This window comes from Channa argus, chromosome 6, assembly GCF_033026475.1.
Source record: "Channa argus isolate prfri chromosome 6, Channa argus male v1.0, whole genome shotgun sequence".
Lineage (NCBI taxonomy): Eukaryota > Metazoa > Chordata > Actinopteri > Anabantiformes > Channidae > Channa > Channa argus.
The window spans coordinates 26,939,639-26,966,124 of NC_090202.1; the positions used below are offsets into that span (position 1 = coordinate 26,939,639).

The following is a 26,486-nucleotide window of genomic DNA, read 5'->3' on the forward strand; positions in this document are numbered from 1 at the left end:
ACAACGTGAACAGGTTAAGACAGCAGTGACATGCTAAGAACAAGAGTACAGAAAATATCCATAAGATGGAAAAAAAAAACATTCACTTTTCCAAACCAAATGAAGTAAAAACAATATTTTTGAAGAACACACACCAGAATATGGCATTTACCACGTTTAACACCTTTATGACTTCACGTCAATATGTTTCTTCATAACTTAGACGTAATGACACAATCTCACCCTGAGTGGATTTTCATTCAGGTATGGTGGCTCCCCCTCCACCATCTCTATGGCCATGATGCCCAGGGACCAGATGTCCACTTTTGGGCCGTAGGCTTTACGGGTCACGACCTCCGGAGCCATCCAGTATGGAGTCCCGACCATGGTGCTGCGTTTACTCTGCTCTGGAGTGATCTGGGCGCAGAACCCAAAGTCAGCTGAAAAAAACGTCCATGTATTGACATATTAGAAACAGCTGTGCACCTTTTCACCACATGAATAACCAGAGTATGTAAGTCAAATAAAATTAAATAGTTGCACACGCAACAAATGCAAATCAGTGGTCTGTAGGCCAGATTCAGTCCTCCAAAAGCAATAATGGTGTCCTTCAAATTTAAATACTATCAAACAAATAAAAGTCCTGCATTCCACGGTTCAGTAAATATATAAATGTATTTTCAGTTAAACATCCTTAAAAGTAGGTAGTAGTAATAAGAGTATTAAGAGTATTTTCCAGTATTTTTGAGTATTTTATTGTACACCGCTGAGTGGGGCTGTGTGAAAAAAAAAATTAAATCTCATCTTAACCTATATTAACCTATAAAAAATTGATAACTACAGTAAATCAGTCAGATAAATGTAGTTGAATAAAAAGTAAATATTTAAGTGTCAGAAATGGAAATTACTCTATAGACTACAAGATTTGACAAGTACAGTACTTAAGCAAAATGTAGGCATTTACTCCACAACAACTTCATGTATTTTAACTTTCCAGCTTTAGATGAAGATTCTTAGTACAAATTGTGAATAAAATAGAAATTGTGCTGTTTTTGTTCCACAGCAAGTAGCTTTGCACTTATTTTTAAATAATAACTTTTTGCCATAATTTTCACTTATGAGAGTTTGTGGAATTAATGTTTTTTTTGTGAAGTTCTGGTACTTGCAGTTTTACTTCAGTATTGAGCTTAAAGCCTGGTGTAAACACTCTGAGTTCAGTGGGTATACAGACAGAATTAGAGCGCCCCCTGCAGGCCACAGCACACAGCTACAACAACAATTTCAGTATTTTTGAGCCTGATACACCCTTTGTACAAAGTGATTTGCCATTCAGATATGACAATATGAAAGTTATGAAGACATAGAATAAATAATTTAAAAAGGTTGAAGATCGATATGTTAGGGACTGACTGAGTTTGACAGAGCCGTCCATGCCCAGCAAGATGTTGTCGCTCTTGATGTCTCGATGGATGACCTGGTTTGAGTGGAGGAACTCCAATGCCTGCAGACACTGGAGAGTAAAAGAGAGATAACATCTGATTTTATTTTCTACAAAAGTGAACAAAACACGGGTGGAATTATATGTAATAACATGTATTTTAAGGGGACTGTTCTTCATGTTGTGGCTTGACTAATAACATTATTTTAAATATCCCGTATTATCACATTCTTCTGTGGAGCCCTTTTATTTGAAAATGAGTTAATGTACAAAATGTGATTCACCCCAGATCATCTCGGTCCTGATCATCTGTATTGGATACACTTTAAAAAGCATGTTGTGACCCCCCCCAAAGATAATTTCACTGCCATTTCAACAGGATTTTGCTTTGGTCTGCGTCTCTTACCTCTCTGCACACAGCAGCTATCTGGGCTTCATCCATACAGGTTTCTGTGACGACGTCGGTCAATGAACCTCCAGCCAGATACTCCATCACCACCCACAGCTCATCCCCCACCAGGTAACTACAGCAAGCATTAACAAACACAAATTGACAATATGATCTGTATAACATTTTTTAAATGTCATCATTTGCTGCTCTGCTGGAAATTTTAATCTGTAGGATACAAATGTTGGCATGCTAGTTCTGCTTTGGTCTCATTCGTCCACAAAACATTCTTCCAGGGATCTTTGGGCTTATCCCATGGCTGTGAGTAAACTATAGACCGCCAGTAATGTTCTGTATTTTGGGGGAGGGGAGGGGAGGGGTGGCAGTGGCTTCCTTTTTCCAGCTATGTCATACATACCATTGTTGTTCAGCATTCTCAGTAAGGGTGAACTTATCAACACTGTCCAGTTGCCACAGAACAGCAGCTGTGGGGACCTTAGCTCCTGCCATGTTACCATTTTGTCCTTATAGGGCGACTTCAGCAATTTTCAACTTGCTCTCTATGGCTTTAGTTTGGGGTGTAAATGTACATTAATGCTTTTAAACCTTCCTCTCAACTCCCTATAATAAAATATCCTCCAGACGACATCATCGGAAGGAACGTGTCTGCAAAAGCAGGATGACCGAATATAAACTGTTCCTTTCAAGTGATGTCATCTGGAGGCGTTTTCAGCTAGAAGTAGAGATATTTTAATCTAAGGAAATCAAAAGTTTATGTACATGTACTAGCCGCACTACATCCAAAAGAAGCAAGTTAAAATTCAGTGAAGGTGCCGTTTAAATCTTATTTGTGGCTGATAAGTTTAAGGTTGACTTGTCATGACTCCGTTCCTTTTTTCTTGCATTTATTATTTTGAATGTTGAATGCTGGGCAATGCATCCACGCAAACAAAGTGAAACTGTTCTCACTTGCTCACCGTTAATGTTAATTTATTTATTCATTAACACAGATGACTAATAAAAGTCACTGATGCAATAGTTAATAGCATTTTATTTTCTAAACTAGAAAAAGTGTTTTCTTTTGTCAACCCTGCAAACAGTCAGTGAATCAGAGACAGGGAAAATGTTGTTTCCATGGCGATGACAGTGTTATCACCAGTCCTGCAATGGCTCTGAAGACAAGCAGGTAACTGCAGCAACCAGACGCCCCTCTACGCGCGTGCATGTGGGTTGCCATGGCAGCAGCAACAGTGAACTGGATAACCTCTCAAAGGTGGTTTCTCAGTAACATCACAACAAAAGGGTTCCAGGTTTCCAGAAAAACATGAGAACTTAACTTTTTACTGAACAGCATGTTGTGTTTTTCAGCTTCTGTCACATGTTCCACTGCATTCAATACTGGTTTTGTTCATTTACATTAGCAGATAATTATAATCAGTTTGAAGCTGCAGCCTCCAGACAGGTTTAAATTTCTTTTTACATAAGTGCCAGCATCCAGCACATGTAGTCTTGGACTTTGCCAGCAGCACATTACATAAGACAGCATTAATGATTTTATATTCCATCAAACAGTGGGAACCCAAGAACAATATCTGTTCTGTGCATAACTCACAGGGTTTTTAATTGAAGCCATTGTGATAAAACCTTCAGGTTAAACAAACTAGACACTTTTTAGGACATGAGAACACTGTTAAACATGGTTATAAACAAAACTACTGCAGCTGCAAATGAAAACCAGTAACTTAAATAAATAACATAAATAATTCCACACTGATCTATACTACACTGGAAATTATGTTTAAAATGATCTGAGATCTGTGTCAAAGACAAACTGGCTTTTGCAGTGTTTACACAGATTATTATAACTGATTGATTTGGAGAATTTCCTGTCTCACATTTTAATCCTACATTTTTTTCTCAACTTTTACTTTTTCTATTTTATTTTCCAAGTCACATACGTGTCTAAAGCTGCTCCACAGACGTGCTGTCAATCACATTTGCTTACTATCAATATAAATACGCCTACTCGAAATACTCTCTTAACTGTGTTAAGAGTTTGGTTTTGTGGTTACTGAAATATTCAAACAACTTTCTAATAAAAGTTAAACCTTATTTGAGCTTCTTCTTCAGATCAGAAAAATGACTTTTTGAAAAACAGAACCTGGATGTCAAACCGTCTAATTTTCTTTTCCTCAGTATCTTCTGCCGCCAACAAAGAAACACAAAGGAGACACTGTGCAGTGTTTGGATGTCCAACCTGTCCAGGTAGTTGACGATGTTTGGGTTTTTGTTTTCCCTCATCACCAGAATCTCATTGATGATCAGCTCTTTCTTCGGCTGCTGCTGCAGGTTCATCTGTTTGATGGCGACCTGAGAGAGAAGAGAAATATTTTTCTTCACACAGAATTCATCCAAATACATTCAGAAAAGGGACTGAGGAGGGAAATCTCTAAATCCAAATGCAGTGAAAGGTTATTCTGCAGCGCAGCCTGACAGGCATTTAAACCCTGAGCACACAGACAAACCCACAGAGAGTGAGACTGAGGAGGATTAGTCTGACAGGGGAACTGAGCTCCATTAGAATTAACTTGGAAGTCACAGTCATTGAAGCCAGACTCAAGTCCAGTCACTAAGACAATATTCTCATTGTATAAACTCTAGCTGATTTTAGAGCGTCTCCCCAAACATCTCTTTCCTTCACTGCACTTTACCTGATTAAAGACTGACACCCTGGATAAATATTTCCTTTTGAATCCATCATCATTTCTAACAATTCCTATTTCCAGGTACTGTGGCCTTAAGCTGTGAGCTAATCAAGAATAAAGAAATATAAAATACCTCCTGTCCTGTAGCGATGTCTATAGCAGTGTACACCGTCCCGGATGCTCTGAAATCACACAGTGGACACAGGTGAACTCATGCAGTACTGTATTTCATCATTGGTTATTTGAAAACTTCACATTATTAGCATGGATATTTCACATCCCTGACTGAATGTATTCAGCAGCATTTAAACAGCATTTAAACAGCATTTAACCAATTACATGTTGCCTTTCAGAGATTTTTAAGATGCTACTGGCATTTTCAAGACTTAGTCCTTTAAGCCCTCTAGTACAAAGTCGGGATATGTGCATGAGCCCATGCAAATAGCAGAAGCAATAAAAGCGAAATAAAACAAAGTTTCTATCACTCGACTGTGATACTGTCTTATGTGCTGTTCACAAAACATTGTTTGCCTAAGCCACAGCCCTAATTTGAACTACTCTTTGTTGTATTATATATAATTACATGAATAATAACAATAAAAGCCTGACATGGTGACTGTGGCTCATAAGTCCAACATCCAAATTGTCCTTGAGCAAGACACTCAACTCTGGCTTAGTTGCTCCTGTTGAGTGCAGGCAATCCCCCATCAGTGTGTGAGTGTGTGAGTGTGTGTAATTGTTAGTGTGAATGAGAAGCAGTGTAAAGTACCAGGGAGGTAGAAAAGTGCTCTATAAGTGCAGGCCAATTACCATTTATCCATGTAAATCTGAATCTTTTAAAATCGGTATTCATTACATTAAGTGTCCTTGCTTTAATACTCTAATGGCAAATGGAAGTTTGATGCAATCTTACCATTAAAAAACAAGTGTTTGGTGTTATATTGCTATAGTGTGTGTAACTGGTAAACAAAGCATTGATCTACATGATTTTGATCAAACAGTTCTTTACCAGTTACACACACTATAGCAATATAACATTGGTTTGCAAAATTGTAACCAAACTTGTGCATCCTCTTACTCTGACAAGGCCTGAAGAGGGATGCACAGTTAGCGCAGGTAGAAATGAGCAAATAGCTAAATCTGATATATACTATGTCGTCTTCGGTTCCAGTTCCTCAACAAAATTATTTAATAAAGCACAGTCACGGTAGTTTTATAACTTACCCTTGTCCGATCTTCTCAAAGCGTGTGTACTTTTTCTTGGGGTCCCCAACGCTTACAATCGTCCCTGAGTTGAAGAAAAACAATAAAAAAAAGCAAAAACTCTCAAACTGACTGAAAAAATAAAAATAAAACAATGGCCAACATACAACTCCAATTCCAAAAAAGTTGGGACAACGTTTAAAACCTAAATAAAAACAGAATGCAATGATTTGCAAATCTCATTAACCCATATCATATTCAAACTGAGACATTTTACCATCTCATGGAAAATATTAGCTAGTTTTGAATTTTGATGGAAGCAGCACATCTCAAAAAAGGTGGAACAGGGACAAAAAAAGACTGGAAAAGTAATTCCTGCAAATAAGAAAAAATAAATTAAGGAGCACCTGTCAGCTAATTAGGTAATTGGCGACAGGTCAGTAATATGACTGTGTATAAAAGGAGCATTTCAGAGAGGCAAAGTAAAGGTGGGCAGAGATTCACCATTCGGAAACAAACTGCGTCCACAAAGTTGTGCAACAATTTCAGAAAAATGTTTCTCTACGCAAAATTATAAAGAGTTTAAAGATCCCACCATCTGCAGTATATAATATCATCAAAAGATTCAGAAGGAATCTCTGTGTCAAAACTGGATGTGCATGATCTTCGGGCCCTCAGGCGGCACTGCATTAAAACAGGCCTGATTCTCTACTGTACATCACTGCATGGGCTCAGGAACATTCCAGAAATCACTGTGAACACAGTTCACCGTACAATCCACAAACGTAAGTTAAAGCTGTATCATGCAAAGAAGAAGCCATATGTGAACATGGTCCATATATGCTGCCATGTTCTGAGCCCATCTCATTTAAAATGGTCTGAGGCAAAATGGAAAACTTCTGTGATCAGATCAATCAAAATTTGAAATTCATTTTGGAAACGATGAAAGCCGTGTCCTGTGAACTAAAGAGGAGAGGGACCATCCAACTTGTTATCAGCGGACAGTTCAAAAGCCTGCATCTCTGATGGTGTGGAGGTGCATTAAGGCCTATGGTCTGGGCAGGTCACATATCTGGAAAGACGCCATCAATGCTGAAAAGGACATACAGGTTTTAGAGCAACATATGCTCCCATCTAGACGTCGTCTCTTTTAGGAAAGGCATAGCCAATTTTTTTAATAGATTTTAGATGGATCACATACTGCATCCATCACAACAGCATGGCTTCGCAGGAGAAGAGTCAGGGTGCTGAACTGGTCTGTCTGCAGTCCAGATGTTTCACCAATAGAAATTATTAGGTGCATTATAAACCCAAAAAGCCAGCAACAAACACCAAAGACTGTTGAGTAACTAGATTCCTGCATTAGACAAGAATGGGACAACATTCCTGTCCTAAATTGCAGCTACTGGTCTCCTCACTTCCCAGACATTTACAGATAGTTGTTAAAAGAAGAGCATCACCCTGTTCCTAATTTTAAACGCAGTTTTTCACAGATTGGTGAACCTCCATCCATCTTTACATTCAAGAGGCTCCGCCTCTCTGAAATTCTCCTTTTATACCAAGTCATGTTACTGAGCCATTGCCAATTAACCCATTTAACTTAATCATTTGTCTTTTATTTGAGGCACAAAATCATTGCATTGTGTTTTTATTTACATTTTATCCCAAGATTTTTTGAAAAGGGGTTGTACAAGGATGTGCAAGTAATAGAAAATCCTGCCCTTTAAACCCCAGCTTTACAGTAGATGTTCTGTTTATTTTATAGTACCACTGAATTTGTATGGATAAAGTGTGTTTCTATCCATCCAAATTCTACTCTATGTTCATCACATACAGATTGATGCAGCATGCTGACTAGGAGAAAGAACAGAGAGGAACATAGGAAAATAGTGGAGAGAAGGAAAGAGGACAAAACGAAAAACAGAGGTGAAGAAAGTCATGAGGTTAATTCAGAGTAAAGAAAGAGAAAGTCAGAAAGACGGAAAGAAGCTGAAGCAACTCTGTCTGCTTCCACAGGAGGATAGTGACCAACAACAGAAGTCTGAAGTCTGCAGGAGATTGTACGATGGAGAGAGAACAACCAATCAGATGTGAGGACTGGACAAAGGGGGGCGGGGACTGTGGATATCAGGTCTGTCAATCAAAGGCAGACAGACAGGCAGTATCCTAGTCTTACCAGTGGAGGGAGACCTGAGCACATCTGGACAGGCATGGGGCATGGTTTAAAAAATATACAGGCTTTTTATTCATGGTGGCAAACACACAACAACACAAGTAAGAACGGGGAAGAGGGGTCTGTAAACTAGGCCTTTCATTTCGAATGACACAGAGAGAATCACTCAAATTGTAAGGAATTTAAACTAATTTAATGCAAGTGAAAGTGGAGGACTTACAGAATTTTAAAAATGTTTTAATTACAACACATTGATTAGTGGCTCACAGCCTGGGGTCAGGCCTCAAAAAAGGGGTCAGAGAGGAGATCACAGGGGTCTCAATATGGTTCAAGTGGATATTTTCATTTTCTATCACAAACTCGATAGTTTTAAACAAAACTCTGTTTAGTCAGAATTCAACATTTCCATTAAAGCTGTGATGGGGGGGTCACTGACAGTTTATGGTGAATGTTTTATAGATTATTCTGATGTCACTTAATTTTAATTTTAAAAAATTACATTTCCAGGTTTGTGCCACAAACCACTGAGAACAACTAACTCTTTTTCTCTTTGAGATTTATTTGACAGCTTTAGTTATTTTGCAGATGGAGGTGCTTGACACAAAATATGATCAACTTATTATTTCTGATGCATTTTCCTGTATTCATTAAGCTTCATAACAAGTCCCACATTTACCAGCAGCAGCATTAGTGATGTTTACAGCATTAGTACATAAAGTGAAATAAACGTATAGCATACTGTGGCACGATTGATATACTGTTCAAACGCTAATTTATAGGATTTATTTTCTGAAAATATAAATGCAGGTCTCTGCTCTCTGAGAGAAATTGTGCAGATAAGGAGATGTGATGAAACAGCCTGTCAAAAGTACGACTGTAAATGAGGTTAAAATTAGCACACGGAGACTCTGTCCTCGCTGAACCACTGCAGGCAAAAACAGCTTCAGAAGGTTTACTTACTACAGACAAAGGATACAAATTTATTTATGGACAATTACGTCTAAATCACAGGACCTGGTATATCTCATGGTGTATAATATATAAAAGTTAGGAATGGGCCTATTCTCCTAAAGAAAATGAGTTTTTTAAAAACTGATAAAAAGGTACTAAATTAGTACAAAATGGTAATAAACCCACAATCATCATCATGTCCAATGTAAAGAAAATAATGCAAAGTGTACTAACTATGCGTAAAGACACTTCAGAGTGTTTTGAAAAGCTTGAAAAGTTTATTTGTGTATTTTTAGGGTACTTACGTAGTTTCTCCAGGATCTCCTCATCTGACATCTTCTTCTTCCTGGTTTTGTCCTGGGGGTGGGGCAGAGAGGGTCCAGGGGCTGGGCTCGCACTAGGGGGACTGGTGGGAGCTCCGTCTGCAGCGGTGGCGGGCGTGATGGCGGCGGCTGCAGCAGTGGCGGGCGGGGAGATCGGGGAGGTCGCAGCGTCTTTGGTTGGAGGAGGGAGGGGTTCAATCACAGAGCGAGTGTATATCTGGGAAACAGAAAAAAATTTGTGTTTTTAAAAATTTTATATTTTAAACCATTATCATGAAGAAAGTTGTGTGCATCAATCTATATATGTATATCTATATATGTCGATCGATCTTCACACACACATACACACACACACACACACTGTAGTTTGTGTCTGTAGTAGGTGTGTCACCATACAGCCATAATGTTTATGGATCACATTATTTTGTTGTGATCATATACACGGTTTTACTCCACATACTGTTACCACACTGTTGTAACAGTATAATGAGACGTCCTCTCTTCACCTGGTAGAAGCTCATGAGGATCAAGCTGACCTGAGATTAGTTTGTTTACTGCCGGAGGAGCTGGGAAAATAGTGAGGAATGAAGCACAAAGTGCAACCTTTCTTTTAATTACACTATGTTAACAAGTACTGGGTACTGAGTGCATCATGGACCGAGATCTAGAACCAGACATCAAAGGTGGTTTGTGGGAAAGCGTGAGATATTAGAACCAAGAGTATAATTAGAAAGGGAATTGCACTCTGTAGGAGGCTTGATCTGCATAATGTAATGTGCTTTAGCAACACTGCTAAGATGGTTTTTGTAGAAATCCTCTTCATTTGAACTGGAATATTCTCCATAACAAGTGTGTGTGTGATAGTGGGAGTCAGGTGCATTAAAGTCATCACTGTGGTAACGGCCTTAGTTACATAGAAGCAGCCTCTCGACCGCCAGCCTGTCTGAAAAAGGGGCAACAATGTCTGTGAGAAAGGACCTGAAAAAGGAATTTGTGAAGCTGTTTGCCAAAGTGAACGTGTGTGTGTGTGTGTGTGTGTGTGTGTGTGTGTGTGTGTGTGTGTGTGTGTGTGTGTGTGTGTGTGTGTGTGTGTGTGTGTGATAGAATTGTTTAACTGCATTACTGTCACATTACTTTATTAATTCTGTATATTAGCTCTGTTAAATCAAAATCTTTGGATATGACCAAAGCAGTTCTAGTTCTTCATTATTTGTGCTTTACGATGACTCACAGTAAGACAGTTGAAGATCATCAGAGATAATAATTGATGAAAATAATATGCAGTTGGGAAACTTGGGCCTGTATTTATCAGCCATCTCAAAATGGAAAAATTAATCTTAAAAATTCTCAGAGCGACACAACTTTTTACTTTTGTCTCCGCCTGTCTTCATAATGGTGAGTTGAGGCTGTGTTTTGACTTTTTACATGATTCACAGTAGGTCAGTGCTTGTTTATCTTTGTGAGTATGACAGTATTAAATGAGCAAATATCTTATAGAGCCACTGGAAAACTCTTCATGTATTTACTATTATTAGTTTTTCCAAATATTGTTGCTTGTTATTTTAATTTTCTCCTGATCATTGTTCTGTTTGTCTCCGTTTTTCCATCTCCATCAAACTTGGATTATTTATTATTAAACAACTTTTTAGCATGAAAACTGCTGAGATAGAAAGGGAGATGAGCACAAGCATCTGGGACATTTGGATGAGCTTGTAGGGATCAGTTCAGTAAAAACCTTTAACTCAGCTTTTCTCTAGATTCCTCATGCACTGATAACACGCCATGTAATGTTGACACCAGTATGTTCACGGAACAGCAGCTGGTAAATGGGGCAATGTGTACAGCTTTGGTGAGGGATGAATAATCTCAGAGATACACTATGAGCATGACACAGGAAATAAATTATAGATCAACTGAGCAGAGCTAGTACTAAAACCATTCATTCTCATCTAGAGAAATAAATCCAGGCTGAATGAGGCTTTAGATTTTCATTTTACTTTGTCTCCAAATCAATGGCCTCTTTTTCGCCATAATTCTGTTTGTAAACTTTTAGTCTTCATAAAATTAAACGGAATTCCTTTTTTTCATTTGACTCACAGTTATTTGTTTATTACAAGCTTTCGGTATCGCTATTTACTACTGTTTCTTAAACACTACACTACATTAGAAAGTTACACATACAGCACATTTTATAGTTTACTATATAGTGTGCTACATATTAATGTTGAGTGTGTAAATCTGTCCACTATATAGTGGACTCAAAACCTTAACAATGGAATAAAAAAATGTACATGGCATGAAGTTTCACATAACAATCCCTCAATACAATGCTCCAAATGTTAAAGATGAGAAAATTACTGTCACGGGGCTCAAACAGCTGATAACTGATGACACAACATGACAACAGTTAGTAAGTGGATGACATCTCAATTGACTGCTGTCTAGTGAGTGAACTATTCAGTGTAAAATAAATGGAGAGTAGTGAATATGTGAACAGGACCAGAAAATGTGAATATTTATGTTTCAGAAAACCCCTTAATTTTGTATCAAAGTCTTTAATACAACTTTCGCCACCAAGTTCCAACGCTGCTTTATGAGCTCATTATTAAATTAGCTACAACACAAGTATTTGAAAATGCTGATTCAATTAATTTTATAGTGAAGCTGTCAGTAACAACTTCAGCTGGGAAGTTCCTTTTCGCTGAGCCTGATGTCAGAGTGGCGCGTTACCACTTGAAAATAGGTTATAGAGCAACAGATCTAAACCTCAGATTATGGAAAAATAAATACATGGTGACCTTTGACACGCACCTCTATTCTGACAACACCGTATTTGTGCACCTGAGCAGATTATTTTTTTTATCCAAATTGAGGTGAGTGTTGTCAAATGACTTTTCAGATTTTGAAAAGGTCAATGCTCTGTGTAGTGTAAGTGTAGTAATATATGAAAGGCACCAGCTGGGGTGAACTGGTCTCATGCGTCACCTTTTCCAGGTCAACAGCTTGTGCATGAGCTGTTCTTAACATTCACCTTTTAACTCAAGTGACTAATTGTGGTTAGCAAGAAAATCACCACAATCAGTAGCAGCTGAAAATGTGGATGAATTCATGGTTACTCCTAAGTGATGTGTTAACATTTTGCTTCTGGTTGGAAATAAATCAGAATTTGCATCTGGACCCATGTGAGAGCCAGAGAAAGTGTGCGTGTCCTCACCGATTTGGTGTGTTCTGGTCGAGGGGCGATCACCGGTGGTGGCTCTGCCTCGTCTTCATCCTCATCCTCGGATACGGTTGCTACGGCGGGTGTCTCAGAAACGGCCTTGGCGCTCTGTGTGATGTCACAGCGGGAGAGAGGCCTTAGTGACATCATCATCACCACATGAGCCAACAGCGATACCAGACCCATCATACCACTGTCACTTCCTCTACTGCTTCATCATCTCCTCATCGTCTTTCTCTCTTCTTCTCTGCTTTGCTTTTCTTATGTTTTCCCTCCAGCTGTCTTTCCACCCTTTCCTCTCACTCTCCTCTCATCGTCACTGTTGGTATCCTTAAGCTGTGAACATGTCTGGCCTCTGATGCCACTCATCACACATCCTCCTCTCCTTTCCCTCTCCTCTGTCTGTTTAATACTCTGATGCTAAGCCGGTCACCAAGCTGCAGAGACAGGGAAATGGTGAAAGGAGAAAAAGTTGCTGATTCACAATGCAGAGAGAGAGCGAGAGGAGGAAGAGGAGTGCATCTCAGCGAGTGCTATCTTCTGTTTTGTCAAAAATGTTAGAAATAAAGTAGTGACGTTGAGCTTCACTACTTTATTTCAGTTAAATTATTGTTCACACCTACTGATCAAGAAAATTCAAAGCATCACTACAAATTCTCTTAAACTGATCATACGTTACAGGTCACTGAAGAGTTAATCTATTTCTACCACTTGCTCTTGCATGAGGCCCATGCAGCTCTGCAGCTTCCATGCTATGTAATAAATGCATTCTCCTCTCACCTCCCTGTCTCTCCCTCTTATCTAACCCCATCAGTTACTTGCTCTCCAGCAACACTGCATCTCGTGATCTCTGATCTGTTTTGTCAAGCGGTAGATTAAACTTCGTCTCCTCCACTCCCTTCTCGTGCCACAGCTCTTCCTCCTTCCTCTCCTAATCCTTTCATTTCTTGATACCCTGACAGACGACAGCCAGACTCCATTACCCTTTAAGATGGACTCTTCTCCAATTCCTGTGACTTTGTTTACCCCCAAACTTTCCCTTAGGTCTCTACTGAAAAACTTAAAGCATTTCAACCGTGTCTTGTTTAACTTGTTGGACTGAATTTTGAACCTAATCAATAGTGAGGCTTCCACTTAGTGTTACTTTGTTTGTTACTTAGTGTGTTTTATTTGCTTAAAGAAAAACAAAGTATCCATTAATGTTTCCTTCACCGGCCCTTAAAACATTTATCAGCCAACAGAAATATCTGTGCAAATACATCTAATGGAATAATGACTTGAATTTGACTTTAGTAATTAAAAACATACAAGAGGATGTAAACAAAAACAATGTGGTTTCAACTGTGCCAGTAGCTGTTTGTTACCTGTTGAGGTCCAATTTAGTTGTTCAGTTGATATTGAATTCTAATATAACAATATCACACTGCATTTGCCTGAATTAATACGTAACTGTAAACATGCAAAGGGCCCTTGATTTTCCACCTACATCTAGAAGATATTTTTGGCCACTGAAACAGGTCTGCTGATGCAGTAATTCTACTAATTTGCCTTCATTAGGGAAAAAGAAAAACGCAGGTGTTGAAAAGATAAAAATGTGTACAGGTTGTGGTTACACTAACATACAACAACTTTTATTCACTCTTAAATTTCAGCCCACAGCCTGCATCACCACTTAAAAAAAAACTATGGTGGGAAAGACACATTACTGTATTATGGCAAAACAACACAAACTAAAAGTAATTGACATAGCAACTTTTAAATTTTCAAATTTCCAAACTGTTCCTGCTAGTCTTACCGTTGTGGTAGATGAGCTGTAAGCATCTGCACTTTTATCTGCAAGAAAAAAACAAATTGAGCAATTTAAAAATAAATAATAAGGAATATCAATACTGGATGTCTTTATGTTTCTGCACATACCTGTGAAGCTCATATATTTCTGACTGTTGGCCGTTTCTTTTGAATCGTAGAACTTTAAAACATCGAGGACAGCCTGAGGGTTCTTCTTCTGTTCCAGCTTGGTGATGTTGGAGGTCTGCAGGAGCCGGGCCCACTGCTCTGGCATGCCCTACACACACACACACGTTTTAATTTGTTAAAGTTCAGTTAATTGTAATTTCTATAACCTTATTATTAATAATAATTCAGATGTTTTAACAAAAAAATGGTTAAGTAATATATAGAGTGCAAGATGTGAACCATTTGTGCAGGTTGCCTGAATTTCATCACAGCAATTCATAAATAGATGAGTCAGCAGATGAAGCATCTCCTCCCAAACCTGGAGCAGGGCATCAGTGGGCTCCTGGATCGTCTGAGGTGGTATTGGTACACCAGTATCAGTACATAATGGCAATATGTCATGCAGGAAAACTTTGGCCACAGGACGCTGAGCATTGCTCTGGAGCAGCATAAGTTCTGACAATCACTCTGCGGCTTTCATCCTGGTACCTCACGTCAGAATGGTACCTCAGAATAGCCCAAAACCTCAAACCATAGCGATGACATCATCGACACAGAACGCTCGTTGAGCTTAGTGCTGCCAGACGAGGATCAACCAGCGATTAAAACCACGGTTCACTGACTTTTTCCACCAGCTACATGTGTGTATAATGGCTGGATTGGGACAAAAGAGCCATAAAACTCTCTAGTTTAAGATTACCTGTGATTTAGGTGTAGAGCAGATCAGATTTTATGACCAACTACAGCAGGAAAACAGGTAAGTCCAAATGGGTGACATGGTTTCTTTTAGGACACACACAAACACACACACACTTCCTGAAGAGCAGCCTTGATATTTTCAGTCACATAACTGGGTCACATTTCCTTGTTTTCCAGCTTCCCTCTACTCATTTGTCGAGGTCAGTCAATCATACACGTCCTCCACTTACTGCTCCATCCATACACGGCCTCATGTTAAAGCATTATTATATTTATCTGTTCATCCAGTGTCTCTGAACAAAACTCCACTCTCTGAACTATATTACGTTTGTGCTGATTTGAGATAAAATAACTAGTTTGTGTAGATATAAATGTGTGTATAAGTCAAAAGCAGGAACTATGCCCCTGAAAACGAGCGCGCACACACACACACACACACAGTTTTACTCTCAGCTGAATGAGCTTGGGTCAGGTGGATTAAGTGAGCTAACTAAACAATGAGCCTTTGTCTAATGTGATTATTTAAAAATCATTTGCCGAGTGTGATTATATTAAACACACAAACACACACGGGTCCTTTGGTAAGCGATTAAAAAGTGATTCATATACAGTAGATGTAGTGTTACTGTAATACACAAATGGGAACAAACCCAGACTTACAGTAAACTCCCCGGTAACAGCATCAAAGCCGACATGGATGGTGTGTTCAAAATCAGACGGCAGAGAAATTTCTGGACGCTCCTTCTTCTTATAGGCTGAAAGAAACAAAAAACACAAAACAGAAACATTAAAAGATATGAGCTTCTATTGTCTCAAGAAACAGCAATTAAAACGTTAAATTATTGTTTTAATTTATATATAATATAGGATGTTCTATGCATAAATTCTGTTCCCTTAGGAATAAAGATTTAAGAGTCACTATGGGCAAAAGAATTTCAGTGTGAACTTGGCTGTCAAATATGACAAAAGAGACCCCATATGTCGGAAACCACGTAAGGTGATCCTCTGGGAAATCATAACTCCACTGAGAGCCACAGACTGCAGAGCCCCCTGGGACGAATAACAATAAAGCAGCACCACTGGCTTCCTGCAAAGCATCATGGGTAATGTGTCTGTGTGCAGCCAGGTTGCTCCTCCAGAAACAAAGCTCTATACAAGTTAAAATCAGTATGAGGAGCTGAAAGGTGGACACGTGTGGAATCATTGAATTTACATTCAACATTTGCAGTAGTAGAAAAGGTTATAGCTTTACCCTCGTTTTCAGGCGTGTGATGTCTGATGTGGACTGACAGCACGAAATATGAAAAGGAGTGTGAAAAAGTGGGTCACACGTTGTGTGTGTGTGTGTGTGTGTGTATTGTCTAAAGTAGGCACATTTAAAAAACAAAAATGGAGAATACTATTATACTAAACTAAAACTTTTCTGTATGATTTCTACACACTGTGCTTCAAACAAGCAGCCTTTATCTGACCGATTTGACTGAAAATATTTGGCATACAAATAAAAGGAGCTTTCAAGCACTTTTGATTCCGTTAACTTACATTTTTTTTAAACATAAAAAAATTATATCAACCTAAAGTTGTTCTTCACTTAACTTTAACAAGCAGTGTCAATCAGCTAATGAGCTGTTATTTGCCAACAGTGAATCCAGCAGTGCAACCAGAGATCGTGTGCAGCTAAGTGTGTGTGTATGTGTGTGTCTGTATGTTCATGATCAATGTCATCAGCATAAGGTTTTATTTATTAAATGGTCTGCACTTATACAGCCCTTTTCTACCTACTGGTACTCATAGCACTTTACACTGCTTCTCATCCACCCATTTGTACTCAAAATCACACACACACACACACACACACACACACACACACACACACTCACACACACAGGAGCTGAGTGAGTGGCCAACACTCACTGGGAGCAACTAAGTTGGGGTTCAGTGTCTTGCTCAAGGACACTTCGACATGTGACTGGAGGAGCCGGGGATTGAACCAACAACTGTGGGAGTCCTCATTATTAGAAAATAAAACTTTTAATTTTATAATTAAAACTAGATTAGCGGGATACATGGGGCAACTCATTTTTATTTGTGTCTCTACAGTAAAAAACGTAACGTAATGTTATCTGTGAAGTCACTGCTGGAGCAGTTGGTGGCAAAAATCTGTTTCAGGAATGTTCTGTCTTAATTACCGTTTTGATTATTGAGGTGTATCAAAAATCAATACCATACCACTGATGTGACAAAACAACATAAACAATGACTGTGGGAAAGGATGGGAACTAAGATGAGTTAGTAGTTGTAGAAGAAAGAACACTATAGATCAGTAAAGTTTTAAAACAATATTTTAAAAAGGTTTACATAAAACCATTTACTGTCACGGCACAATATATCTTTTCAGCACTTGTCACTGTGATGTGCACATGTACAATATTCACATTGCAGGAAGTGCAATATCAAGAGATACAAATGATGATGTTACATGTAATTATTTAAAAGACAAACAGGGCGATGATGAACAAAAACAGTTTGTCGACATTATTTTTATGGTGAGTTAACAAATGTATCCATTTTATTCCAGTCACAGGACTAAATGCTCAATTGAACACATCCATATGCAACAAAAGAAGGTAAACAACGATGTCATTAACACACGCTGTGAACATGAGCAGCAAGTGCTTTGTTTACTCGATGTGTGTCCATAGATGCTCTGGTCGGTCACCAGCTGTCACCCTCATCAACTTCAGTAGTGTGGCATTCAGGGACTGTGCAGAGTGTACGGCAGTTGCATTAACTACACAAAACTACAAACATCACTGTGATCCTTCCAGGATGATCGCTTATTTTATATGAGCTATGAAAGTTTAGTGACTATTCTGTCACACTGTTTGCTGTGCACAGGCTCGAAGCTCTGCTGCTTCTCTCTGGTTGTTATATTTGTAACATTAGAGATGACTGCAGTGAGAACAGGCAGCGCCTCGCTTCTGATAAACTGTACCAGTATTTTATCATTATTATTAATCCAACACCAACACGTCACTAAAAGACAACATGGACACAGCATGAATTTGTTTTGTCCTCTCGAAAACTATAAATAGAAAAATGTAGACTATGCATAAAATAGCTGTATTAACTTACTCAAAATTCCTACGGCTGATATTTCACCTCCAACTCCTCAGAAATGTCTTATTTTACTGAGACCTACTATTGTCTGGAAAACTACTTTTTCAGTTTTAAGTGTTAATCCAGTATGAGGATGTTCAGAGCAAGATGAAAAAAAAAAAAGGCAATTATCAAATGACTTCAATGTCAAAGCACAAATAAATGAATAACTTGGTGCTCTGCTGTGTTTATGTGACCATAACTGCTCAAAAAGTGTTTATAGTTTCTACAGCCTTTATAAAACTACCTCAGTAGCTGAATACTATTCAAAGCATAATACGATTTTAAACTTCCTCTGTGAGTCTGACTACTTCTCAGTGTTCCTCTGTGCGTTAGAGCAAGTGTATGTTTGTCTGACCTTATTGTGTCAAAGCTGCTATCAGATGCTGCAGAGTCTCCACTGTTGGAGGAGCAGTGAGGAGCCTGTTCATATCTTAAAATGGCCACGTATTGTTGCATTATTCTGTCAACGTGAAGCCTGATAAAGAATCCGACTCACAAACCAGCTCTGGAAGCTGTGCACATATTCCATAATACCAATCAGAGAAATTCAACAATCCCTGCTTGATGAGGATGTTTGGCAGTTTCTTATTAATTAATAACTAATACCTGAAAGACCGAGGACATTGGAGAGTAGCACATGGTAGCACATCATTGAGGACAGCTGGACACAGTTGACAGTGGGTAAAGTGGGCGTTTTTAACTAATTTGGTTCTTAGATGGCAAAAGGTTGTTTTTATTAAGAAAAACTGTTTTTAAAGAAAAAGCACAGCAACAGAACAAGACATTAATTGAGTTTATTACAGAGAGACATGTATGTGAAGATCCTTAAAGCTACAGCATGCAACTTCAACTACTGTAGCAGCAGCATCAGTGCACTCTGCTCCGTCTAGCTCTGCCTCGCTCTACTCCCCAATGCTCTGCTACTCTCCAGCACACTCTGACCTTCAGGTATTAGTCATTATCAACTTCCAACTGCAAAACGTCCTATAACTCAGAATCTGTTACATGATTACATATTTCTCAAGTTACAATATACATGAAGAGAAACATTTATTTTAGTAACTCAATGATCTGCTATTTTCCATTTGTGGTTTTGCAGCAGTGCTAGCTTACTTTGATCCATAAACAGCTACCGAAATCAGACCAACGTGTCAAATCCCTGACCACAGACCTAATCTTTACAACACAAGGACTACTTCAGTTGGTGGAAAAGCCAGAAGGATTAAATAAAACATACTGTGTTTCATCCAGTTATTACATTCAAAATGTAAGTACAGAGTTATTTGTCTGAGAGAGACAGATACACTCACTCATAATTACAAATTATTAAATGCAAGTCATTAAGTGCACTCAGTTACATTTCCCCACTGTGTTAAAATAAGTACTTTACAAAAGAGAAAATTAAAAACAATCAGACAGAGCAGACTCTGACACGCCGTTTTCGCACTACTCACTTTTATCGCCTCCCCCGGTCAGGATGAATCGGATGGAGCGGTCTTTCTTCTTCTTGTCCTCTGGGTTTGGCGGCAGGGGTTTGGAGCCGTGGTTGAGGGGGGCGGGGTCCTTGTTGCAGGAGCCAATCATGGTGCTGGTGTTTCTCATGGGAGGAGCTGGGGGCTTGTCCTCGACCTCCCCATTATCAGACATCTTCACCGTGGCTGCAGCCGGTCACTCCTGCACAAAGAAAACACCAAATCAGGGTGATGGGGTGAGCAACAGGAAATCGACCAATCACGTAATCGTTACTGCTATATCCAAATGCTCATTAGTTAAAATTCACAATGCATTAAAAAAAAATAGATAAATAACAAATTTATAGTAATAATTAATAATATTTAATAGTTTTGAAGCAGAAACTCAGTATTTAGATCAATGAATGTTTAATGACCATTTAGGTAAATGTTGGTACATTGTAGGAGCAGGAAGTTATTAAAATATTTTAGATGCATCCTACATTAGAAGGATTTGAACTGAACTAACAGGGACATCCCCAGATTGATATTTAGGTGGCTAGAAACAATTATTCATATTTTCTTCACAAATTGTGAGTCTTCTTTTGTGTTGCTCTTTTTAACTTAAAATCTTGACTTTTTTTAAATTCATTTTTCTTTTACCTTTACATGTTTTTTTAAGACTTATATAGAGCACTTTGGTTGCCTTGCTTTTAAAGGGGTTTTATACACTACAAAGTTGTTTTTAACACTCAAATCCACTGCTCTGAAAAGCTTAACATTTGTATGATAATAACCAAATAAATGCTCATGTATCACCATTGGTTGACCACCTTCAGCACATAGTGTATAAAATCAGTTCCACCTTCACCAACAATGACCTGACCCATATTGTTATTGATTACTGTACATCTTTTTTCCATAATTACCATAATTAGTATTGTTTAAAAAATATGCTGTTTTCTTAGCAGAGTACTTTTACCATTGTACTTTAATCTGTACTCTCAGTACTTTAAGTTGAGTAAAAGATTTGTAGTGGTAGTAGTGCAGAATTTGTTTTAGGGCAGTGCTTGCACTTTTACTTCAGTATTGAGTTTGTGTACCTGTACCACCTTTGCACACCGTGTATCACGTCGCTGTGTAGCTGCTGACTCTGGTCCTCCATTACATTGTTAATGTTGTGGCTAATTAGTGTAAAGACTTACAACTTTCACTTAGTAATTTCCCGTTTCATGTTGCACCCTAAACTAACATCTAATTTTATTTGATGTATGGATCATGTGTTTGGGGAAATGACCCAAACTCTTTATTTATGCTGCTGGAGAGGAAGAATACTCAAACTGCACTGACCGTGAAAACCTGTGTACTTTTTTCTCCCCAGAAGATTGATCAGGCATCAGTAAGGGAATCAACAAAGACTCAAGACTGTTGAGAAGAATTTTTAATGTAACTGTTATCAATAAAATCCTATCAATTCTGATCCTTTATAAATTAACCTGCCTTTTAATTAATGTTTTAACTAATTTGTAAAATGCTCCGTTTTCCTGGGATATTTAACAAGCCATTTAGGAGATTTTCCACAGAACCACTACTCAAATGCACAGATATTAAAAAATGACAAAATTGGTTAATTAATCATTGAAAATGTAAAAAAAGAAGAATGAAAAACAAATTTGACTCTTTTTTTTTCATAGGAAACTTAAAGCCCAAGCTACAAAACTTTCCATTTGTTCACTTAGTGGTCTGTTTGATCTACAAACACTTTGCTGACTAAACTTTGTGTGTGTGTGTGTGTGTGTGTGTGTGTGTGTGTGTGTGTGTGTGTGTGTGTGTGTGTGTGTGTGTGTGTGTGTGTGTGTGTGTGTGTGTGTGTGTGTGTGTGTGTGTGTGTGTGTGTGTGTGTGTGTGTGTGTGTGTGTGTGTGTGTGTGTGTGTGTGTGTTATGCATGCATACTGTGAGTGACACATAAAAGGTGTGAGAAGGAAACCAGCAACTTTCTTCCTGGTCAAAGTATCTCACACACACACACACACACACTCAGCTAAATGATCTACTGGAAACATAATTTCTGTGTGAAGACTCAATCTGGATCAGAACACCAGAATAAAACCACCAAAACAAAAAAAGCTAAAGGAATCTATTAATCAACTTAAAGAATTCAATTCTTTTTAACTGACAACACACAAACACATTATCAGTCTTCTGGAAATGTATTATATCTTAATTAAGACTGTAAGACTGCAAAACTGTATTCAGCAAAAAAAAACAAACAAACAAATAAAAAATACAGCCCAGTCTGTCTGTGAAGGTCCTCATACACCCAAGTGTGGTTATCTAGAGGTTGAGTCAACCGGAAAGTTTTCTTCTTAAACTTTTGATTTCACTACTCGTCCACGTGGAAAAAGATGAAAGTTGTCCAGCTGACAGGACTCACCGTACAGATTACAGAACCACTGCTTTAATTCCTGTGATACTGACTGTGTATGCGAAGAGCCTTGTTATATTCAAAGAAAAGTCAACTTAATTATTTAATACAACTAAAAAACTTAATGAGTTAAAAAGCTAAACGCAAAGCTTAAAAAAAATAAAAACACAGGTCTGCATTATCATTTCTCTGAATTTATTACGAGTATTTCCCATGATGCACAAGTCAACAGATTCAGCTCTACTGTGGTTTGCATGAGTATCCTCAGTCTTCTGACTGACTCAGTCTTCACTGTCCTTGTCAATACAGAGCATTTTAAAGAGACACTCCACCCATTAAGTACTTTACTTCTCAACATACCAGAGACCCTATAAAAAACTAGACTCTGGTTTGTGTTCGTCACTGCCACCATTTATTTGATCAGACCTGAACACAGTAATCTTCCTCTGGTGTAGACCAAAACAACCACACCAAGGCCTTTTAGAAGAAATGGCCCCGGTCCAGTCACAGACTCATTCTGCAGCGGTTGGTCTCTGTAGTGGGACAGTGATCTCAACTTGATCTGGCCTAATTACAAGGGGCACCCTGTAAGCCTGAGTAAATGGCTAAAGTATCCTGGAAAGCTGATGAGAGTTTAGATCACTGGGTCCTACACGTCTGTAAAAGCTGCTCTCTACTAACATAACCTGGGTTATCATCACCTGTTTGTCCAGAGCAACAGAAAACATTTATGCTTTAATACAGTTATTAAACTTAGTGCTACTCAACTTGACCAACACACTGAACTTTGGGTGCAGAACTGAAAAGAAGTGTTTTACAGCAAAAAGTAAAAGAATGATTAAAAAACAAAAAGTTGCCACCAGGTAAATTAAAGCTAATCCTCTGTAATCGCTGCTAGTTCACGGTCAGTAATTTAAGTTTGGTTTTGCTGTTTTACACACACACTGGAAAAAATTTCTTCCACCCAGTCCTTTAATAAAGTATGATGAAGAAAACCTTTCTGATAAAATGTGGAGCCCTGCAATAAAATGTATTCAACGTAAACACCAATAGCTTCTGTCCACACACAGAGTCTGTTCGTATCCATTTGCTATTGCAAAAAACAAAACATATTAGACATTTCTCACTGTCTATGTTCTGAGCTTTTGGCAAATTTTTTTTCTTCACAAAATATCAGAAACATATAAACAGTTTATAACATTGGTGGCATTAAAAGCCTCCCACTGAGCACAGTCTTGTGCATCTTACCTTAGCAGAAGACATGTTCACAGCTTCAAGTTGACCCACAAAGAAACAAGCAGAAAGGTTGGATCTATTGAGAGCTGAAGTGAAGCAGAACGACTGATAGCGTGAGGCTCTGTCGTCCTTTTGACCAAACCTACCTCCCATAGACAGTGACGTCATGGTGTGAGAGGTGAGTCACACAAGGAAGCATAAAATACAGCAACCACACACACACACACAGTCACACAAATGTAAAGAGCTGGTGTGTGATTATGGCCATCACACATACAAACAATTCCTGTTTAGAGAGAAGCATCAGCCTCATTGTTGATCTGAAACACCAAACACCACCAGACTGTGGGGAGGAGACGGCAGAGGTCTCACATTTCAGACGCTGCTGTCAGTTTCTCCAGTGGTGTGTTAACAAACAAACCCACACACTGTCTGCTACATGACACACACACAGTCACATTTACCGAAGAATGCCAGCATGGTCAAGACGTCCTCCAGCAGTGTCTCCATTATATCATTCATCCACCATGAAGTGCAGACAAGCACAGGTGGAAAGTAAGTACATTATATTTTCTGCAACTACTTTACTTAAGCTGCGTTGGAGTGAGCATCACTGCATCCAATGAGACGTCAGTAACTGAGCTGCATATGTGCCAAAACAAAGAACACACACAATATACTGTGTGTGCTTATTTATGACTGTGACAGGTTGTGTGTGTGTGTGTCTGACTGATGAGAAAATATCAGTGTCAGACCCCTTATAGGACATCTAGAATTGCAACACACACACACACACACACACACACACACACACACACACACACACACACACACACACACGATAGTCACAAATTGTCTGAGCTGTCATGGCCCAACATCTATTTCTCTAGTTCACAGCCTTCTCAAACACTTTATTAATCAATGCTTTCACCTGTTAAATATTTCATACTCATCCATCTTTTCCATCTTTCAGAAGTTTTTACCAGTTTTCTTATCTTAATGTTTTCTTTTCGTTTCCATTCCCATCTTCCCATTTCAGGCCACTTTCCCCCTCACACCTTTACCGCACGGTGAATCAAGTCTGCAGCTCATATTGCTTCATAAAAATCTATTAGCTGGACCTGATCTGGAGTTTAAAGCATCATCTATTGATTGTTTAGCCTCTCTTGGTGCAGAACGACAAGCTGTAAACACAACACCGTTAAGAATTATTGTGACCAAAATGTTTGGCAGCAGCTCCCATATCCAGCCGACACAGACCGAAACCAGGATCCCTCTGGAGTTGCTCTTGTGTTTGCTTGATTGTGTCATTTTGAAGTGTTTTGATCCTGTGTTCAGCAAGCGCAGTGTTTTATGTAAGTAAGGCCTGTATCTGAGAACCAGCTACAAACCCAACATCTTATTCCTAAGCTTGATCTAGTTGCTGAAATATCACAGCAGGTTGAAATATTATCCCATTAAATGGCTATATGTCAAAGTGTCTCTGGGCAAGACACTGACCCCCTAACAGCCCATTCCCCTCCCCAGCTGTGCAGTGCTGGTCCAAGTCCGGTAAAAATTGGGGAGGGTTGCATCAGGAAGGGCACCCGGCGTAAAAACTGTGCCAAATCAACATGCGAACAACGATGGTGACCCTGAACTCACGGGATAAGATGAAGGGACAAATACCAGTTTTACCAGTTTGTAAAATTTTCTTTTTGTTTTCACTACACAGATAAAGCAAACTACCTTCATTCTTACCTGTTTTATATCAGCCATCAGCCTCTCTCACTTTTTCTGTCACTCACACACACACACACACACCCCTAAACTGCGTCAAATGGAGGTAATATCTATAAAGTTTACATCTAACAGACAGATATTTAAACTTGATGTGGTAGGGACCCCCCGACGCTGATACCAGTATTGGGCATCTCTTTTACTTTTGTTCTTTTCAGCAAAAGTCGCTTTGTTTATTAGCACCAGTCGCCATATTTGTTTTGACATAACAATGCACAAGAATTTATCCTCCCACAGGATTTGCATAACTACAATGGACTAATGAGGATTTTACTGCCCAGCAACTCATTCTAGAAGCAAAACAGTTTAGTTTAGTATGAGTACTAGGTGTGAGCAAGTTTTAAAATGTAGGTACTTGCACTCAGAGAAAAGTGGTTTGGGGAGACCCCCGGTATCTGGTCAAATTAATGTACAGACACACACCCATTTAGTACGAGCGGCCATTAGGTGTCAGCACTTCCTGGAAACACAGCGTCAGCCCCTGTAGCCCCATTTACTGGAGCAACTTAAAATGCATGCACACACACACACACACACACACACACACACACACACACACACACAGCTGGTGTACCACCTGGTTCCCACTCTGCCTCCATCTTTGTTGACCCAGCAGGAGGGGATCCACTCCAGTCATAGCCTAGGAAAACAGTGTGTCTGAGCATGGCTGGTCCATGCAACCCCCGACTGTCTCTGGAACTCCTGCTGCTACTACACACATTTAACATTGTGGGACACCCAGTGCACACATGGCACCAACAAAGTCTGTGTGTGTGTGTGTGTGTGTGTGTCTGTGTCTGTGTCTGTGTCTGTGTCTGTGTGTGTGTGTGTGTGTGTGTGTGTGTGTGTGTGTGTGTGTGTGTGTGTAGCAGGACATAAATAACAGACATAAACAGGAAGAGACAATGACAAAAAAAACCCAGAGACATCTGAAAGGTGAGACAGACAATACTACAGCCTGCTGGTGAGAAACGAAAAGAACAAAGAGGAGAAGAAGCAGTCAAGGAGTCAACTGCATTAAATTTTTTCTGAAAACTGCTAAGTGCAGAGAAACAAAGAAAATGAGCAGCAGATCCAAGACAAAGAAAGTCGAGAGATTGATGAGCAATGATCAAATTGTGTCTCGTCTGTCTGACTGACTCCAACATCATGTCGTCACGGTAACCAGACGAACTCCAGCACACAGACTTCAAATGTATAATTTTACATATTTTACAGACCAGAAGTACATAGATACGGGTACATGAGAAAAATCCCTGTGCGACAGAATCTATTTTCAGGCGCACACACACACACACACACACACACACACACACACACACACTTCTCAACCACACCCATTATAATTTTGGTCTTTGAAGTTCAAAGCTCAGGAGAGTCCCTGGTTCAAACTGTAT

The 26,486-nt window shown here is 39.0% G+C and overlaps 1 protein-coding gene across 4 annotated transcripts in view; it reads right to left on the minus strand.

The window, feature by feature from the left end:
- pak1 (p21 protein (Cdc42/Rac)-activated kinase 1) overlaps positions 1-26,486 on the minus strand; it is a 59,566-nt gene that overhangs the window by 7,245 nt on the left and 25,835 nt on the right. For 3 of the 4 annotated variants that reach the window (XM_067507061.1, XM_067507058.1, XM_067507060.1), the window contains 12 exons: positions 19,652-19,871; positions 15,696-15,790; positions 14,298-14,445; positions 14,176-14,213; positions 12,375-12,488; positions 9,143-9,377; positions 5,735-5,798; positions 4,644-4,692; positions 4,063-4,175; positions 1,824-1,941; positions 1,390-1,489; positions 223-419 (listed from right to left, as the gene is read on the minus strand). In XM_067507061.1, coding sequence (XP_067363162.1) covers positions 223-419; positions 1,390-1,489; positions 1,824-1,941; positions 4,063-4,175; positions 4,644-4,692; positions 5,735-5,798; positions 9,143-9,377; positions 12,375-12,488; positions 14,176-14,213; positions 14,298-14,445; positions 15,696-15,790; positions 19,652-19,844 — 1,464 coding nt within the window. In that variant the 5' untranslated portion in view covers positions 19,845-19,871. Of the gene's footprint in view, positions 1-222; positions 420-1,389; positions 1,490-1,823; positions 1,942-4,062; positions 4,176-4,643; positions 4,693-5,734; positions 5,799-9,142; positions 9,378-12,374; positions 12,489-14,175; positions 14,214-14,297; positions 14,446-15,695; positions 15,791-19,651; positions 19,872-23,322; positions 23,449-26,486 lie in introns of those variants that run through there. The other variant, XM_067507062.1, reaches the window with a different exon arrangement.